Here is a 20,319-nt window from a genome sequence, read left to right on the forward strand (position 1 = left end):
CAGAATAGCAGGTAAACATCTATTGCAAGTTTATACACAACAGAAGGACTTTAAATTATTGTTAAAGTTTTCAAAACTGTGTTTTTATGGAGGCATGTCTTATGATGTATTTTTCAAAAATGGGTCAAAATTGATCCCCTTTTGAGCACATGGTTAATTTAAAGGGAAAATAACTCCAGAAGCATCCTATTCATTTTCTTTTCAAGTTTACTTGTATTTTTGATGCATACGGTGTATTTGAAATTATAAGATTTCCTTGAATTGTTAAGGATATGCTGTATTTTGAAAATGGGGAGACTTGATCCCCCTATTCATGGTTTGTACTAAAATAATAATTATCTGACACGTTTTATCATTGAATATACTAAAATTCCGAGTAAATAGAGGCTTCCAAATAGAATTTTATTTTTCACATGTATAATGTGTGTGTAATCCTCGAGGGATCAAGTCTCCCCATGTCACTGTTGTATATACTAAGTTACATTAATTGAAATATTTATATAACAGCCTTATTTGGATAAATACGTTTGATAGTACTTTATTTATGCTATGTGCTGTAAAATTTTGACACGATTTGATTCAATTTTCACAAAGTTATTGAGATTTTTCGGAATCGCCTAAAAGATTTCTGAAGGACTGAAAACAAACCATCAGCCATTAAAAAATAATGCAATACACAATTAAAATCAGTTGTAGCCTAAACATTGTCGTCTGTCCAGATGTCGTTTTGGAAAAAATATGCTAGAAGAAAACTGTTTTTGATTCCGAGAAAATATGGGGGGAACAAGTCTCCCCAGGGATCAAGTCTCCTCAGTCTCCCCTACGCTTTTTTTATATTTAAAATATAATTTTTTTGTATGGGCCGTTACGCTCGGCCGTACTTCCCTTCCTCCTCCTAGAGCGTTACGTAATTTGTCGACGGCGCCCAGGCTGTTCAGTATAATTGAATTCTAGTTCAAACTATAGTTATTATGCGCCAGTACTTGCTAGCGAAATCCTTAAAAGACGGGCTTGGTGGTCTAGTGGCTGACGCTTCTGATTCGTATGCAGCAGGTCCTGGGTTCAGTCCCTGGCCCGTCCCTTTCTTTCTACTTTGTATCTGTCTAAGTACTTTTTCTCTTTCTCTTCTCTACTAGCGTGGCTCAAAATACCATATGTCAAAAAGTTCGATGGGCCCCCTTCTTATTTTGTTCTAAATGAGGCCACGTTGCTCTGGTCAAATTTTCAGCTAAATCCGTTAACATTTGGGTGGTGCTAAACTCATTCGAAGTTTGTATGGAAATTTATATGGAAAAACATCGTTTTTTGAATTTTTCTCGTTAGGGGCACTATTTTTTCTTAAATCACATAACCGATTATAAAGAATCATAGCTTAACATTTAACATGTAAAGGGATAACAATAGCAATAAAATCTCATTGAACGAACATGTATTGTCTAGGCTATAGCATTTTTAACAAGTGTCTGATCACGTTGCGGTCTTCGACAAAGTTCTTTGTATCCTAAGCTATATTTCTATAGAATTGACTACGTAGTTTTCATACAAACTTCAAACGAGTTTATCACCGCCCAAATGTTAACGGATTGAGCTGAAAATTTGACCAGAGTATCGTGGCATCCTATAGAACGAAATAAGAATGGGGCCCATTGAACTTTTTGACATGTGGTTTTTACCATACAAGCTAGAATCCCTACATATACATACACATAATGTATATTCACAAGTTATAGCCATTGCTAGAAAAGAAACGGGTTGAAAAGGCCCGTAACGTAACTTTATTTGCATAAAATAAACATTACAAAAACGACACGTTACTACACGGAGACTACATTACTTCTAAACTAACATCTGCGATTTTGCATCGACCGAAGGCATAATGAAATGCTATCCTAACCTTCCTTCCCATTTCTACAGTATAGTGTCTATCTAGCATATAACGTCTACAAGTTATGCAACCAGAACTGTTCCGCTTCTTCTTTAGAGTAATCATCACACGATTAGTCACCTAAATATTTGCCCTATCCATGGATCGCATAACCGACCAAAGGTGACTCCAAGATCCACATCCTACCCTACTAACGAATACCTCATCCGTGCTGGTTGTGGGGACGCAGAGTGCTCTCGGTCGCTAGTAGCAACAACCATCACACTCTAACATGCCCCTCCCTTCCCAACTGACTGTAAGGACTTGGCCGGTGTCGATATTGATTCAAAATGTATGAGCTGCTTAAATTGCATTTCGAGAATAAGTGGGGTATCCCAGTCCCTTATTCCGTTGGATCTATGTGCAATTCATACCAGTTCAGATGAATCAAAGAAAGAGCAACCATTACCATGTGCAGTCAATCCAAGCTAAGATAAGCTCAATGCACTAGTTTTCACATTAATATGCCTAAATAAGATAAACTGCGTCCATGTTTTCCGAATTTCATTGATTTCGAGTGGCCTTTAGCCCCCCTTCCCTCCCTCAACTACGCCACAATTCATAGCGTATGCCCCAAGAAATTCTAGAGTTTTAGGGAAATTTCACTAGCGTTTCATTGCGTTTCTGGGCGTTTCAGAAGGTTTCATATAGGTTTTAGCCTGCACAGTAAGGTGGCCCACACAAATTTCAAAAAATACTAAGTCTTAAGCTGTTAGTACACAGGGTCAAATATTTGTCCAAAAAGAAACCAATGCTTAAACATCTTGTTTGACTCGATCGAATTTTCATTAGTGTCAAACTGATGTTGTTTCTTGAGTTCTTTCCTTGTCAAATATTTGACCATGTGTACTACTGGCCTTGCCTCCTTAATCAGTTGTTTTGGACTCCCAGAGGCTACGTTCAAAATTTGAGCGAAATCGGTCAAGCCTAAGGGAGCGCTCAACAGGCTTGGAGTTTGTATGGGAAAATTGGGCCAAATGTATGCAGAAATTTTAAATTTTCGATTTTTTCTGCTTGGTGGCGTTGTAAGCGTTCAATGATTAAACCATTTGGTATTATTGTAGGTGACTATATGCCAAAGAACATTGTCGAAGACCACAAAGTGATCTGACGACTGGTAATAAAGTGAGAGTTTCAGGGGGGATTTCACAAGCCTTTCAAAGTGTTCCAAAGTGTTTCGGAGGTTTCAGAGGAGTTTAAGGGCAATACAGGGCTCTCAGGTCAGTTCCAGCGCAATTTTAGGGGGAGTTTAAAAGCGTTTCAGAAGATTTCAGAGGGGGCATTCTTCGGTCAGTTTCATGTGAGTTTTGATGAAGGTGGGATTCGAGAAGTGATTAAAGGCGTCTCAGAAGGTTTCAAAAGGGCTTTAGGGGGCTACATGGCCTCTCAGATAAGTTCCATGGGAGTTCTAGGTGTTCCAAGGCTTCTCAGAATGTTTCAGAGGGGCTTTATGGGACTGCACGGACTCTTGAATCAGTTTCAAGGCGTTTTAGAAGATTTCTTAGAGGCTGCATGGAGCTACACGGGCTGCCAGTTCAGTTGTATGGGAGTTTTAGGGGAGGATTCAACAGTGTTTCATGCGTTTCATGCGTTTCATTGCGTTTTAGGACGTTACAGAAGGTTTCAGATGAGTTTTGTGGGAGAGATGAGGGGGCTGCACGGGATCTCAGGTTAGTTGCATGAGAGTTTTAGGGTGGATTTAAGAAACGTTTCAAAGCGCTCCTAGGTGTTTCAGAGAGGTTTTAGGGAGCTGTATAGACTGTGGGGTCAGTCCCATGGAAGTTTGGGGAGTTCGTATATATAAGAAGCGTTTCAAAGCGTTTCAGAAGATTTCGGAGGAGTTATAGTTCGGAGGAGTTATTGGCTGTCCACGTGTTTGACATCGATCTGTGGAGGCGGAGCTTACATATTGCTCGCAAGTGATAATACAGTCAGCTTACATTAAATCAAAGATTTTTAATATATTTGATTAAATGTGTTATGTAACATGCATGAAACATCTAACTCTGGTTTGTTTGTTCAGATTAGGTTCCATATGCGTTACAGAAAACTTGAGCGTCTTTTCGTTTTGACAGTTCTCTAACTTGTGACAAAGAAGGTGCAATAAAGTAACAAGTAATTTCAGTAGCTTTTATGGTGTGTTGAGCATCGATTGTTGAGCTTCTGGTGTAGTATGTAAGGTGAGTAGATGATACTCCTGGTGTCCATGGTTCGAGTCTGGACAAAATCTTTTCCCAACTTTTTTATCATTCCTTTTCGTTTATGTTGCATAAGAATTCAGAATCTGCACTTTTTGGGTTTCAAAGAAGAAGCAATTGTGTTCTGTCGTCCGTAATACGGACAGTGAATAAATTGCACTAAGGTTGCTGTTACTGGATTAGCAACAAGTCGTGTTGCTTGGGTTGCTTGCCTTTTTGAAGACATATTCCTCGTGGCTTCCGAATTCGTCGATCATGTCCCCCAATTGCTTCAATGATCGCTTAGAGTTGACGGTGCACTCGCTTGTGGTGACTACGGCCTATTTCAAACTTGAGGTTGTTTATCACCACCACCTCCGTTTTGTGGTGCGCAAGTGCCAACTATCTCGACCTCATCCAGTCCTCCACTATGCCAATTGCGGGCATTGCTGTCAGTTCCACTTTCTCTGTCGACTTGCCGTATACCACAAGGTTAATATTATTGGCAAAGCGGACCAGCTTTACTCCCGGTAGAAGTTTCAGCCTCAATACGCCGCGTTCCATTGCACCGGGCCCAGGATGGACCCCTGAGGTACCCCCGCGGTGATGTTGTAGCTCCTGTCGCCTTCCTCGGTGTCATAGATTAGCACCCTTTTCTGGAAGTAGCTCTTCGGTATCTGGCATAGGCTAACCGGAACTCCTAGGTGGTGTATGGCACACTGGGTAGCGACTCAGCTGACCCTGTTGGACGCATTCTTCACGTCCAGCGTAACAATCACACAGTAGCACTATCTCGGCAGTTTTGTACAGCCCTAATAAAGCCTGTATCCGCAATAATCGGGACACTGAAATATGGCTGCGACTCTGCAATATATACATTAAAATTGGTCAAATTTTGCTTGATAATATCTCAAGATATGTTTATTTCACCTGCAAAATTTCAATTGAATCGGTGAAGTACCTTTTGTTGTAGCAATGAAACAGTAGAACGCGAGCAATTGAATTTTGTACAGCCCTGGTTTAGCTTGTCAGCGTTGTAACTTTTGAATTTGGCAAAAGAAATGGCTGAAATTTTGAACACAAACCTCTCAATATACATCCCTTGCATAGGCAAAATTTCAAAAAAATCGATGCACTATCAACAATTTTATAGCCGAAACATATATTGGGGCTAACCGTGATTTTAGCCCCTCAGACAACAATTAGTGAGCACCCCTTATTGGTTCGATTGTATTGTTGAAAGTACTTCACCAATAATCACAAAATTTTGCAGGGATAATATACACATAATCAACTACCTTCTGTGAAAATTTCATGAAAATTGGCGGAGATATTCAAAAGTTATGAATGGGCAAACATCGCACATGAAATACATGAAACATTTTCACTAACACTATCCCCTATCAACACCAGTGTCTTTCAATCCAATCGATAAAAGTTGATGAAATATTACAAGAAGGTGTCTCTATAAGTATCATAACTGCTCACGAAATTTCATAATTATCCTCACAGAACTTTGAATTGTAGCGGAAAAGAACCATCTAGTATACGAATAAAAATTGGTGATGATTGTACAAAATCCTAAAAACCACGTCTGTTTGTTTCTCATCCACAGTTAAAAGTAATGCATCGATTTTAATGAAATTTTGCACAAATAATAAACATACATCAAAGAGTTCTCAGTTAATTTTTGATCAATTTTTATTGATTCAGTACAGAGTTACTGCCATACTTCTGTGTCCCGATTATTGCAGATACAGGCTTTAGCGGCACCCGTCGATCGCCTCTTCCGGAAGCTGAACTGGTTATCCAAGAGGCCAGAGTCATCGGGTCATCAGCAGATAGGTCTGTATGCCGATGGAGCGCCAGGTGACCTCCCGGGTTTGGGCAGTGGAACCAATCTTCGCCTTTTCTACCTCTCCGGATTTTTGTCTATGTCTAGGCACATCTGCACAGCCATTCTAAACACGTCAGAGCTATCCTCGATGGGCGTCTTAGTAGCTATTGTCAAGATGCCGTGCGTACCTGGAGCCTTGTCCTTGTCCGAAGCCTTGTGGCTTCGGTATTGCGATGAGCTCGTCGTTCGTCACCGGGGCGATCTCGCTTTGGCCGGGGCCCATTCTTGTATCGTGGCGCGGGAACAGCGTTTCCACGATCTTCTACAGCATCTCGGGGGAGTGTTCTGGGAGTGCTGATGAGCCCTTCTTTTTGGCCATGACTACTCTGTAGGCATCATCCCAAGGGGGCGTGTTGCCTGCCTGACAGAGATTTGCGAAGCACGCCCGCATACGCACCATGATCTCTTTGTCCAGTTCCAGTTTAGCCGCCCAGTAGGCCTCGTTTCACTCTATTCTACCCTCATCGGTGCGAGCTATTTGCATCCTCCTTCTAGCTCTTAGGCAGGATGCACGGAGTTCTGCGATTTCTGGACATCTCCAGTATACCGGTTTGCGTCTCTTTCTGAGTAGGGATCGCCTAGGCATTGCGGCGTCACATGCACCGCTTAGGGTTCCGACTAGATCATCGCTGGATAGATCTTTTTTTTTTTAATTTCTTTGTATTTGTGAATTTTAACTTAATGCTAATTCTTCACACGCTGGATAGATCGGTGGAGATACCCTCCAGAAGCAATCGATTTACAAATGCCGGCTTATTGAAGCACGAGGTCAGCCATCCCCGATGACGGTCGAAGACCTTCGGCTGTGGCCGTCTTCCTCCGTGTTCCACGCTGTATCAAATCGCCAGATGGCCGCTGTGCGTGTATCCCTCGTCGAGCCTCCAGTCCGAGCTAGGGTTTAGGCCCGAGCTCCAGAAGGTCACATCAATGACGGACTCTGCACCGTTCCTACTGCAGGTTTTTCTGTCGTCTACGTTCGTGACATCCATTCTCAGTCTAGTGCCTTTGCAGCCGACCTACTGATAGTCAAGCGGCTATGCCACTCAATCGCCCAGGCGTTGAAGTCTCCACCGATGACCACGGGACTCAATCCCACAAGTGCGCTTGTTAGCGAATCCAGCATAGACGAGAACTGATCTATCGGCCACCTGGGAAGGGCATAACAACTGCAGTAATACACTCCGTTGATCTTCGCTATTGCGAAGCCCTCGTGTGACGTGGAAATTATTTCCTTCCTGAACCGGAATACGACCGGTTGTATAGATTGCCACTAGATTGGCCTTATCCGCTACCCAATTGCCTTTATCTGGAGGGATGCGGTATGGGTCCTTTAGTAGGGCGATGTCTGTACTTGACTCCGAGACTGACTGCCACAGCAACTGTTATATGGCTTCACAGTGGTCCAGGTTTAGCTGTGTAACCTGCATTATCGTCGGTTGATTCGACCTCCTCGCGTGCCTGGACATTTAGGCTCGCCCGTCGTGTGACCTTTGCTCGCCGTGAAAATCAGGCATTTTGGTGCCGAGTAGCACTCCCTGGCGATATGGCCTTCTGCTCCGTACTTCCTGCAGAGCTTGTTCCGGTCGGGGCCTTTGCACACCCACGACTTATGCTCTTGCTCAAAGCACTTGAAGCACGGCACCTTCGGCTCGTATACTCCATTGCACGGTGACGTCATCAAAAAATCGCTCTCTCTCCTATGGGGCTGTCCATTTATTACGTAAGGGAAATTTCACGATTTTTCGACACCCCCATCCCCCCTTGTAAGATTTTTTGTATGATAACAAAAATATTTTTGTATGGCGCGTAAGATTTCTCAAACCCCCCCTCCCCCCATAAACCCTTACGTAATTAATGGACAGCCCCTATGGGAAATTAGAAAACAACAGGACCAACACCTGTCAAATTTGACAGGTACTGGTCCTGTTGTTTTCAAACTATCTGAAAGAGCGAAAGAGTTAGAATTTCGCCGTGAGGTGGTCTATATGCTGAGCGGGCACCCTGACCTTGATCTTTCCGACTGCAATCGCCTTGTTCGCCTCCCCTACATGGAGCTTGATCATGGCGATCTGCGTACCAACCGGGCCATTTTGCAGGCGGATCGGTGCACTTGGTACATCTATCTCACACTGCTGTTTGAGTGCGGCGGCGAGCTCTTCTGCGTCGCTATTCTCGTCCAGGTTTTTACATTGGAGAGTTGCTTCCGCCGTTAGGGCTCTTACCGGCACCTTTTCACCAAGTAACTCTTGGGCTAGTGCTTTGTAAGAAGTACCTTTGTTGGCTGCTTCCTTCTTCAGCACTAGCATCATCTCTCCCGTCCTGGTGCTTTTTACATCCGCGCCCAACGGTGAGAGACGATTTTTGCCTCGCATGGCCTTCAGCACCTCGGCGTACGTGTCTGCCTCGGTTTTGAAGATCAACGCGTCACTTCTCGCTCGTTTGCGGGCTGGTTTCGTAGTTCTCATTTTCTTCTTTTTCCCTACCGTAATCCAAGGGTTCTCCTTCCCTTGGTTCGGTAGGCCTCCGTTCTTCCTAGGGTTGACCTGCTGGGGCTTGGTTTCCGTGCCACTTGCGCGCTTCGCAAACGGCTTGGCAGCCTGGTTACCTTCTCTTCGTTCGCCTTTGCACCAGACTTTATCGGACGCTTCTTGGGCCGCGTCTCATCAGCAGACTCAGCAAAGAGGAAGCTGTCCATTTGGGTGGACCGCTTTTCCCTGCTCGCAGGGATGCGTGGAATTTCTTAAGAGGACTAGCAGAGCCCACTGCTGGTCCCCTGCCAAGTCTAGGCTTACTCCGCTTGAGCAGTTTGTATGTGCCAATTCTCGGTCACCTCCCGATGCGCAGTCCTCACTGATGTGTGGATATGGTTCGCTCAGGAAAGAATCCTAGGCTCCCACCCTAATGTGCTCATGTGTGTTGCTGTAGCTCTGGTAGATGATACGATAATGAATAACCTTTAGACTTTCGCACCATGAATCCTGTTTATCACGCCGATGTCGAATCCGTAGTCCTTCAGTACATCGGCGAGTATGCGGGTGCTCCCGATGAAGTTGAGAGATCTGCAGTGCCACGTACTGTGTTTCGAATTGCAAGTCCTCTTTGCTTGCTGGGGCCGTTTCCGTTGGTCTCGGTTTATATTATTTTGTTGTAATCTATTTATACCATTAACTTGAGATGCACTCAACCTCCCCCTTTCCTTCACAGATCAAGGGCACGGAACCACTGCTGGAGATATTCACCCTGCTGACCTATTGCGACGAATTCGCAGTCTTCAAGTGCCGCAACAGCGACAAGCGTACCCTCAACGAGCTGAACCGATCATCGACCCGGAGCACCATCCGGTTTCCGCTGCGGGGTCGTATCCAGACCACCACGGCAATGGCGTCCTGTCTGATGCAGGCCGTCTTTGGCAACTTGCCCATCGAGGACGGTTCCCTGCAGCAGGAGGCCACCAAGATGATCAACATCGGCCGACGGTTGATCCGGTGCATGGTGGAGTTCATCTATGTGGGTCAGGGTGAGAGGGAGCGTCGGGACGGTGAGGGAGGAGGAGTCTATGGGGCGCTCTTGAGTACGCTGGTGTTGAGTCAGTGTTTGGAAACCAGACTGTGGGAGAACTCGCCGTATATTGCGAAACAGCTGAAGGGCATCGGAGCGGTCTACGCCGGACAGTTGGCAGCACGAGGGAAGACTTCGTTTCAGGAGCTGGTGGACAGCAATCCGAGGGAGGTGGAAATTGTAGGGCACAGTGGATATGGATATGAGAGGGTATCTGACAATTTGAAATATTTCTTACAGATTTTGAAGAAAAATCCACCGTTTGGAAGTGACCTGATTGCATTTGTACGTACATTGCCAATGTTCTCTATCGAACTAGTTTTGAAGCAAGACTACATTCTGGAGGTAACCGTTGTACAGAAGAACGATGGCTACAACAAGAAGCTGTCGGTCAAAATTTCCGTTCTGGTGGGCGACTCGAACAACAATGTGTTGTTCTTCAAGGAAAATCTGTAAGTTAGCGCTATACCACCTATTGATAGTAAACGATTTCCTCAATGTGTTATATTCTCATTTATTGCTGTATTATTCAATTCCAGTGACGCAAATCCGGGCGGCAGCTGTCGATACCAGGAGTCACTGAAACTTTCCGATGCCACAGTTGCGACTGTCACGGGTCACGTCATTTGCTCCAACTGGACCGGACTGGATTGTTCCAAGGTGATTGTTGTCAATGAGGAAGCTGCGGCTGCCGCCGCATCATCATCCTCATCGCAGAAGCAACGATCCCGGAAGGTGAACAACACCAATCCTTCGAAGAAGATCACGGAATTCTACCGAAAGGATGATTCGAAGGTGAATGAATCTCGAAGTGAAGGTCGAACTTCAGTCGAAGTTGATGGTATGGAGAAACCTGACGAAGACGTTGAGGTTATAACGATTGAGGACCATCAGGATGTCAGTTTCCTGGAAACGTTCCGTTTCACCCAGAAACCGAAGTTGAGCGTCGAGAAACAGAACGACGATAGCCTACAGTTTGTTACGGCTTCAAGTTTCAGGCACAACTTGTCGAATCCTACAGATTCGAACACGAACATGATCGATGAATCTGGGAGCTTTGATAAGACAAGTTCACTTGAGATTCCGAAATGTGAACCGGCCAATGCTTTGGGAGAAAGTGTTGACAGAAGTTCTCACCCTAGACAACAGCTTAGAGCTTCCAAATCAAGTGACTCCGGCTATGAATCGTATTCTACGTCTCATTCAGCGAATCTGTCTCTAACAACTTTCTCCGAACATGTTGATTTTACCTCAAATGGGGTCAATTCTTCGGAAAGAAACAATTTCGGGTTCTTCAAAGGTTTCATTGCAGAATACCGACGTAAACCTCAGAACACAGTTGACTCCGAACAATCCATTAACCCACCTGTCAGTAGAACAAATGACCCCAATCCGACGTTCAAAACTATCGCATCTCTGAGAGAATCATCCGTAGAAATTCCACACAAACGTCCAAAGCTGGACGACTCAGACCACATCTTACCAGCCCTTCCTCCAACCTTGCGAACCTCGGACGAATCCGAACCGGATTCCTCTCCAACCAATCCGAAGAAACTAAACTTCTTCAGTCAACCGCAACCGTCAACACAATCCAAAATCCTGTCCGGTCTAGCGACCTTTCTACCGACCGGCCCTCCACGGTACAACTCCTCCAACCGGATGCAGTACTTTACCGAGATGCATCGCCGGAATCCGTTCATCCTGTTTGGACGCCCAGAAGACTTCAATAGTCAGCATCGTCAACGGCACGAAAGCTCAACGCGAAGGGTTTGCCTGTTCGGGGTGTACTCGGAGATGCCACGATATCGGAACGAGGCCGCACCCAGTTCAGCAGCGACAGCACCGCCGACAACGAAGACGACGACGAATATTGCCAACGAGCGTCAGGTGTTCCGGTCGATAAACGGCGCTGATGGAGACAACAGTGGTGCGGAACGGGTCTACCAGAAGAATCACCGCCAAGCACGGCGGGGACGACGCGAGTTGGATTTAGGGTAAGTACATAATACATAATACGTTCGCCAGCATCTCTTCAGTCGGGCAGTACTGTCTGTCAGTACTATCCTCTTCACAACGTATAGCTCGTACACGAACCGCTGATTCGTGTCGACGTTCGTGTCGTCAGGAACGTACGCAGGGTAGCATGACACGTTACGGTAGCAAACGTCTGCTCAAAGTCAACCCACTTTGAATCTACTGCCTTTCACCCAGGTGGCAACGGGACGAGTTCCCAGGTTCCGCACTGCTGATGGGACGAGCTACCGGGCTCTGGACAGCTTCACGGAATGTCGCCGGGTCTTCCATGGCACAATCAGCGATTCCAGCGTCGTAATCCAGCACATAATCATCAAAGCGCCGCGGAGCCTTACCGCGAGTTTCCCGACGAGATTGTCGGACGTCCTAAATATACAGCTTCGTCATTCGCAGATTCGAAAGAGTCGTTGGCCTCCAAGTTGTCACTGGCCGGATGCTCCTTCGCCTCCTCCTTGAAGGGTATCAGCTTGATCTGGCTGTCCACCGCCGGTCGCTTGCTGAACCCTTTTAAACTTTCAGAGGCGTTTCAGAGTCTCAGGTCTCAAGAGCAAGGTACAAAATGTCATTGAGCAAAAAAAAAACGTGAGTCTTACGACGAGGGGCTCTGGCCAAATATACTCTCCATACACAGGCAGTCTTAGAGAGTTTTAAGAGGTCCCAGAGAGTTTCAGGGATACTCCATGGGTCTCAGCGTTTCAGAGGCTCTACGGAGAATTTTAGGAGCAGCCTGGGAACCTAGGGGGTTGCATGAGATCTCAGGGGCGTTTTAGGGGGCCTCGAGGGTACCTGAAGGTTTCAGGAACGTTTCAGAGGTCTCAAGGGATAACTGAGGATCTCTGGAGTACCGTAGTTCATACTAGAGAGCAGTGAAGAGAATTGTCAGACAAAAGAGGCACAAAACAAGCAACAAAGAAGGCGCAGCGATTACTCTTTATCCCAACCGGTAACAGATAATGACATGATCTCGAATTTTTTTGTTGCAGACAAAACGGAAGCTAATTTTGTTGCGTACTTTTCAACTCGTGAATAATCAATAAATACCAACCCAAAATCGAAACTTTTTGATAACACATCTTCAGCAGCGTTGCAGTGTTTACCGACTCGATGTTACCGCTCGAAAATCACAATGCAAGGCCTCAGAATCGCTAAACTCGTGCTGCATGATCTTTATCCTATTCTGTAAAAGTTGGGACAAACCTATGTCGCATTGGGTAGAATGTCGCAACAAATTCAGGTTGCGACATTGACGTTATTGTTGCGCGATGCTTGAATTTTGATTCACTGCTAGAGAGTTAACGATAGGTAGGTACACGCATAGTGGTAATTGGGTCTTTTCTATGGAGGAAGGTGAGCATAGTCTAGGATCATCGACAGTCATCGTGCATATGGCTGACCCCACGCTTGAGTCACGATAAGTCGGAATTTTTGGAGTGCTCGTGGAGGTTAACTCCGACGATCTCGTCAAAATCCTCGAGTGTGCGAGTGATACCGCAATGCCAAGGTGATCCCTACCCAAGAATGGTAATCGAACATAGCTGAGTTCCGAGCATCCTTCCTATGAGCTTGGAGTAGGATGACTCCCCTGCGTGGTTGTTACATACTAGACTAAAAAGCGCGTTCAATAGTTAGTGCCAGTTGGTCTTTTTAGCATCGCACCCAAAGGGGGGAAACGGCCAGATCTCCCGACCGCTGGTCTAGAGCCACGGCAGCCTACGGGAAGTACGCATAAGGCCTCTTTTGGTCCTCGGATTCCAGAATCGTTTGAGGTAATTGGGAAGGTTTCGGACCGTGCGAATAATCAAAGATTGAATGTTAGTTTAGAAGGTATAGAATGGTTTCAATTACTCACTAGTTTCACTGCTAAATGAAGAACAGCGTAGGCTTACAAATGGGTGGCAGAGGTTGATTGGTAGAACTTGGTACGCTTTGACCGTGAAAGCAATGGCTGCGGTAGCTCGGAGACAAGTGAAGGTGGTAGATTTCAGAGAGATAAGCCACGGGGCTTTGTCGAAGGCCCCTATCGCCAGAGCGTCGATGTTATGCAAGGTACACAGACCTGGCGGATGCAGAACTACAAGGCGTACATCCACAAGCACTTTTTGACGTGTTGTTACCAGCGTCCCGCTGGAGATGACACCGGAGGAGATTATGGAAAGCATAATCTGCAAAGTGCCAATCCTGGGCGTTTCCAGGCTGCACAAATACGAGAAGGATCAGAAGATTCCTACCACAAGGATCAGCGTGACGTTTCGGAGCAATCAACTGCCATGTGAAGTTCGTATGTTCTGCTGTACGAACCAAGTCAAGCCATTTGTCAGCATGGCGGTTTTCTGTCAAAATTGCCTTCGATACAACCACCGCACCAACAACTGTCGGTCGCGGCAGAGATGCGAAACCTGTGCAATGAACCATGACGAGCAAGGATACGGGCAATGCGCTTTGCCTGCAAGGTGCGCGCACTGCAAGCAAGAGGGACATAAGTCAGGAGATGCAAATTGCCCTGAACGAATCCGACAAAACAACTTGAAGGTCATATTGGCGAAAACGAATCTTACGGCACTCGAAGCGCAGGAGCAATTCCCTATCTACGCCCAGAATCGGTTCAGCCTACTGTAAAACACAGAGGACTTCCCCAAGCTAATCAACTCGTACGCAAAAGTGGCGCATCGACCAAGCAATATGAACATCCGGACGAATCCCACGGACAAACGAAGGACAACGGACGGAACACGCAAACAACACAACCCAAAACGTACGTCAGAGGAGGCGTCGAACAAAATCATAGGCAACGAGGTAGAAGTGTTCAACGACAAAAAGCGAAGGACAGACGACGAAGTAAATAACGAGGAATGGAACGGCCCTCTTCAATCGTTACAAGACAGATGAGTTCGAAAAATTCCAGTGGAAACTTCACCAATTGCAAATGGCGGCACAAAAGACACGGGAAGGAGCACAACAGAACATGGAAGTCACCAGTGACAGCGATGAAAGTGGCGCATACAGGCTCGCTTGTGGCGGTCACACAGGACAAGAACAGGTAAGCCAGTCGGTAGGGAGCAAAAACGAAAAAATAAGAGAACAGAACAGAACTAAATAAATGAACAAAACTGATGTCATTTAAAATCATACAGTGCAATATTCAGAGTATAGAGAAAAATAAAGCAGAACTTGCAAGGGTTGGATTGATATCAGAAAGCTGGACGAAGGAAGAATGCGAGAACAGCAAGTACAGAATTCCTTGTTATAACAACTACTATTGTTCGAGATTCGATGGGTATGGTGGAGCTATGATCATCATACACGAGTCGGTCAAAAGTAGAGATTTTGAGGTGGATTCGACGGATAACATCCAGTGCGTGGGTAGATTCATCAAAAACATGGATTTAGTGGTTATAGCAGTATATGTAGCACCAAACACTTCGGCGAATGAACTGAAAAGTTTCTTAACAAGTTTGGCAAAGAAAATGGAAGGGTTTAGATCGGTGTTGATTGGGGGAGACCTCAACTCACATCACAGACTGTGAGATCAACATCCCTCGGACGCAAAAGGAGGAGTGCTGTTTGATTTCATCAACGACGAAGATATCATCTTACTAAACAACGGCGAACCAACTTTCATACCAGCGCAACTGAATAAAAGACCATCGACGATTGACCTGGTCATGGTGTCACCGGGTATGTATCAGGACACGAGCATGGAAATCTTGCAATACGGGATAGGTAGCAGACATCTGGTAGTCCACATCGTCATCTCGAGGGACCAACAGCCAAAGGTTAGTTTTGGCTGGGGGGGCAGGTGTGCTAACAAACACACAAGGTAGGCCTAGCAACGGTTATGGTCCACTGCACGAATTTATTCTGGCCTGCTTACTCTCACACGAAATTTGACGTTTGGGAGGTGCCGACACCGCTCAAACGTCAAATTTCGTGTGAGAGTAAGCAGGCCAGAATAAATTCGTGCAGTGGACCATAGGGCAGTGCATGAAATTCTCTCCTTCTCTTTCACTCTAACACAAATTTTGTAAACAACAAGGCCACGAAACGTCAAAATCCCATACAAAATCAAAACAGTGCGGTGCCCTATAGCGAACTCACAAAGGGTTGCCTCGACCGAAAATGTTAACTGTCTATAAATGACTGTTTGTCAAAAGGGTCAGAAGTAACGGTCGTATTTGAAATTTGGGTTCAATGCATAAATGTTGTAAAGATGCCTTAAATTTCTTTTCATTTTCAGAATTTGTAGTTTACACCGAGTGACTGAACATTGGAGCAAGGTGTGGAGAGATGTCACGGGGATAATAGTAACCTAATGTGTGGTGCCAGAATCCGTGCAATTCTAGATCGCTTTCATCGACATTGATCATTTCCTGACTCGGCCTTTCTCGTTTCACTCATTTTTACAATAAATTGTTTTAACTGCCCTGTGTGTATCCGAATGAAGCATAAACCTTGAAAAGACGCATAAACGATAACCGGAGCGCTTCCGGATAAACCTGCGTTTAATAACAACCAGTATACAAAACACACTGATTGGCTTATCTCATGAAGTATTTCATGTATTTCCGATCATTTTGCAGTGAATGTCTATCAGATAAAAGGTTTTATCTGACGACTTCCAAATCCAAACGTATTCACATTGATCTATCTGGTTGGGTCAAATCCCAAATTTATCTTTTGTGGAACATAGTCTAAGCCCAGTAAATCACTACAGTTACAGTTACAGTACACTACCAGTACATTGCTAGACGTCCTTTTGATTATTGGAAAACAATTAAATTTGTTCACAATTCAGGCCAAACATTTCAATAGGTCCTATCTGCATTTGAGAGGCTCTCTTTGTTCACTTTCTCTTTCAATTATTGCAATGTAATGGTACATTTTTCAACTACTTTTGCAGTACAAATCAAAAGACGGTTGTTTTGACCACCGTTTAATGCAAGGAGACAATCATTATACAAATAGACAGCTGAGATATTAACGAAAGAGAGGGAAAGCAAAGAGAGCCTCTCTTCTGCAGATTGGACCTTTAGACATGTTTGGCCTGAATTGGCTTCTTTAGCGGTATTGAGACAATTCCATATTCTGAATCTGCATGTCAAACTGAGCCGAAATCCAAATTTTCATCAATTTCGGTGCCCGGGAAGCTATTTCAATATCAATTTGAAGTTTGTATGGGAGCGATTTGTCGAATCACCCCTCGTCGCATTTTGTACTGGGCCGTGCTGTCAAGCAGTTGCTCAGCTGTCAAAAGGTGATTTCAAAAAATCTCTTCGAAATTAATTTTAGTTATCAAAATAAAGTTCTAAAAATCTGAAAAAAATCACAGTGGCTCAGAAAAAGGTGCTCTTTCGTAAAAAAATAAAAAATCATTACATTTTTTAAAATTTAAAAACCCAATTGTTTGATGAGCCACACGCCGACGCATACGTTGGAAAGTACTGTTGGACCCCGAAAAAAAAACTAGACGTTCCAGATAAGCTCAAGCAGCTCGTCTTAACCATGGCCGCTTCCGGGGTGGACACACAAACCCGTATTTTGTCTCCCGGCTACCAGGGAATAGCAGAGTAGCAAGGGGAAATCATCATCATATATATAATAGCCCTGTTTGTCTGTTCGGTGACTAGCCAACCAGACGCAGCACGCGGGGAAGTTCTCACAAAATTCTCACAAAAAATAAAATATTTGACTCTTCAACTCTTTTTTAGTATCCGATGCAGAGAACAAAACCATTGACAACCATAGACAACCAGACACAGCATTTGTTGGAAAAAATCACAGACAACAGACGTTAAAAATTTTGATTTTTTTTTTCAATATTCGACACTTAAATTCTTTTTTACTATCAGATGCAGAAAACAAAACCAGTGACAACCATAGACAACCAGACACAGCATTTGATGGAAAAAATCACAGACAACGGACGTTGAAATTTTTGATTTTTCTTTAATTTGACATTTTAATGCTTTTTACTGTCAGATGAAGAAAACGATACCAGTGACAACCATAGACAACCAGACACAGCATTTGATGGAAAAAAAATCACAGACAACAGACGTTGGAAATTTGTTTTTTTTTTTAATTTGACACTTTTAGGCTTTTTATTGTCAGATGAAGAAAACAAAACCAGTGACAACCAGACACAGCATTCGATGAAAAAAATCACAGACAACAGTCGTTGGAAATTTTGATTTTTTTTTAATTTGACACTTTAATGCTTTTTTACTGTCAGATGAAGAAAACAAAACCAGTGACAACCATAGACAACCAGACACAGCATTTAAAAATCACAGACAATAGACGTTGGAAATTTAGATTTTTTTTAATGTTTGACATTTTAATTCTTTTTTACTATCGGATGCAGAAAACAAAACCAGTGACAACCATAGAATAGACAACCAGACACAGCATTTAATGAAAAAAAAACACACACACACACACACACACACACACACACACACATACACACACACACACACACACACACACACACACACACACACACACACACACACACACACACACACACACACACACACACACACACAGCCGGCAGCCGGCAAACCAATGCAAGAGGATATAGTCTACTTGAAGCTCTGGCGAAGCTGGACGTAAAGCTGTGCAATGTAGGAACAGTCAGCACATTCCGCAAAGACGGTCGTGAATCCATCATCGACATTACATTTTGTAGTCCATCGTTGATGGAAGACATGGACTGGAGGGTGAGTGAGGAGTACTCCCACAGCGACCACCAGGCGATCCTCTACAAGATAGGCCAGAGAGCTCCTACGTCCATACAGAGAACTAGAACTTATGAGCGGAAGTGGAAGACGAAGGACTTCGACAAGGAGACTTTTATCGAGGCACTTCGGCCAAATAGCGATGCGGCAAACCTCGACCCAGGGTGGTTGACGGAAGCGCTAGCAACGGCATGTGATGCAGCAATGCCGAGGAAGATTGAACCTAGGAACGCTAGACGCCCAGCGTACTGGTGGAATGCGACGCTCAGCACCCTTCGTGCGACTTGCCTCCGAGCTAGGAGACGAGTTCAGAGGGCAAGAACTGCGGCCGATAGAGAAGAGCGCAAGGTTGCGTTCCGTGAAGCTAGAGCTGCCTTCAAACGAGCTATCAAGCAGAGCAAGGCGAACTGTTACAAGGAGCTATGTCAGGAAGCCGACGCTAACCCCTGGGGAAATGCCTACCGCATCATAATGGCAAAGCTGAAGGGCCCAATGACGCCAGTCGAAATGTGCCCAGACAAACTGAAGGGTATCGTGGAGGGTTTGTTTCCAAAACACGATACAACAACGTGGCCACCTACGCCGTACAGCGAGGGCGATGTGGAATTTGACGTAAACCGACTGGTCTCGAACGACGAGCTCGTTGCCGTGGCGAAAGCATTGAAGGTGAAGAAGGCTCCCGGTCCGGATGGAATCCCCAACGTGGCGTTGAAAGCAGCGATCCTGGAGTATCCCGATATGTTCAGGTCAGTGTTGCAGAAATGCCTGGAGGAAGGCATCTTTCCGGATATATGGAAGGTCCAAAAACTAGTGCTGCTGCCAAAACCAGGAAAGCAGCCGGGAGATCCAGCATCGTACAGGCCGATCTGTCTGTTGGATACGCTCGGAAAACTCCTGGAGAGGATTATCCTTAACAGGCTGACCGAGTATACCGAAAGTGAGGGAGGGCTGTCCACGATGCAGTTCGGCTTCCGCAAGGGAAAATCGACGGTTGACGCAATTCGGACCGTCGTTGAGATGGCGGAAAGGGCATCCTTACAAAAGCGGAGAGGAGATCGCTACTGCGCCGTGGTAACGATAGACGTTAAAAACGCGTTTAACAGCGCCAGTTGGGAAGCTATCGCCGTAGCCCTGCATAATATGCGGGTCCCCGACTATCTGTGTAGGATTATAAGGAACTACTTCCAGAATAGAGTCCTTGTGTACGAAACCAACGTAGGGCAGAGGTCGTTTAGAGTGACAGCAGGTGTTCCACAAGGGTCAATACTTGGCCCTACGCTCTGGAACGCAATGTACAACGATGTGTTAACACTGAAGCTTCCGGCAGGTGTCATTATCGTGGGGTTCGCAGACGACGTTGTATTAGCGGTAACTGGCGAATCAATCGATGAAGTCGAAGTGCTGGTATCGGAGGCAATCGACACAGTGGAAAGATGGATGAATGGAGTGAAGCTGCAGATAGCCCATCACAAGACAGAAGTGCTCGTAGTCAGTAACCGCAAAGCAGTGCAAAGGTTGGAGATCACGATCGGAGAGGAGAGAATTTCATCGCAGCGCGCGTTGAAGCACCTGGGCGTGATGGTCGACGACCGCTTAAACTTTAACGCGCACGTTGACTATGCCTGCGAAAAGGCGGCGAAGGCGGTTAACACAGTAGCGAGGATTATGCCAAACGCGGGCGGTCCAAGAAGCAGTAGGAGGCGCCTCTTGGCAAATGTTGCAACCTCAATACTTAGGTATGGAGTGCCAGCCTGGGCTCCGGCGCTAAAAACGAAGAGAAACCGTGGAAGGCTGGGCAGTGTGTTCCGGCTCATGGCTATGAGAGTCGCGAGTGCCTACAGAACAATCTCGTCGGAGGCTGTATGCGTTATCGCTGGGATGATGCCCATCTGCATCACCCTAGAGGAAGACGTCGAACGCTATCGGCGGAGTAACGTAAGGAATGCGAGAGCAGCTGCTAGAATGGACTCGCTGGTGAAGTGGCAACAAGAG

The 20,319-nt window shown here is 45.4% G+C and overlaps 1 protein-coding gene across 1 annotated transcript in view; it reads left to right on the forward strand.

The window, feature by feature from the left end:
• Positions 1-20,319, forward strand: part of LOC134285003 (probable ATP-dependent DNA helicase HFM1) — a 67,389-nt gene that overhangs the window by 36,097 nt on the left and 10,973 nt on the right. The window contains exons 7-9 of the mRNA XM_062844829.1: positions 9,203-9,736; positions 9,797-10,008; positions 10,096-11,550. Coding sequence (XP_062700813.1) covers positions 9,203-9,736; positions 9,797-10,008; positions 10,096-11,550 — 2,201 coding nt within the window. The remainder of the gene's footprint in view (positions 1-9,202; positions 9,737-9,796; positions 10,009-10,095; positions 11,551-20,319) is intronic.

The sequence above is a fragment of the Aedes albopictus genome, chromosome 1 (assembly GCF_035046485.1).
Source record: "Aedes albopictus strain Foshan chromosome 1, AalbF5, whole genome shotgun sequence".
Classification (NCBI taxonomy): Eukaryota; Metazoa; Arthropoda; class Insecta; order Diptera; family Culicidae; genus Aedes; species Aedes albopictus.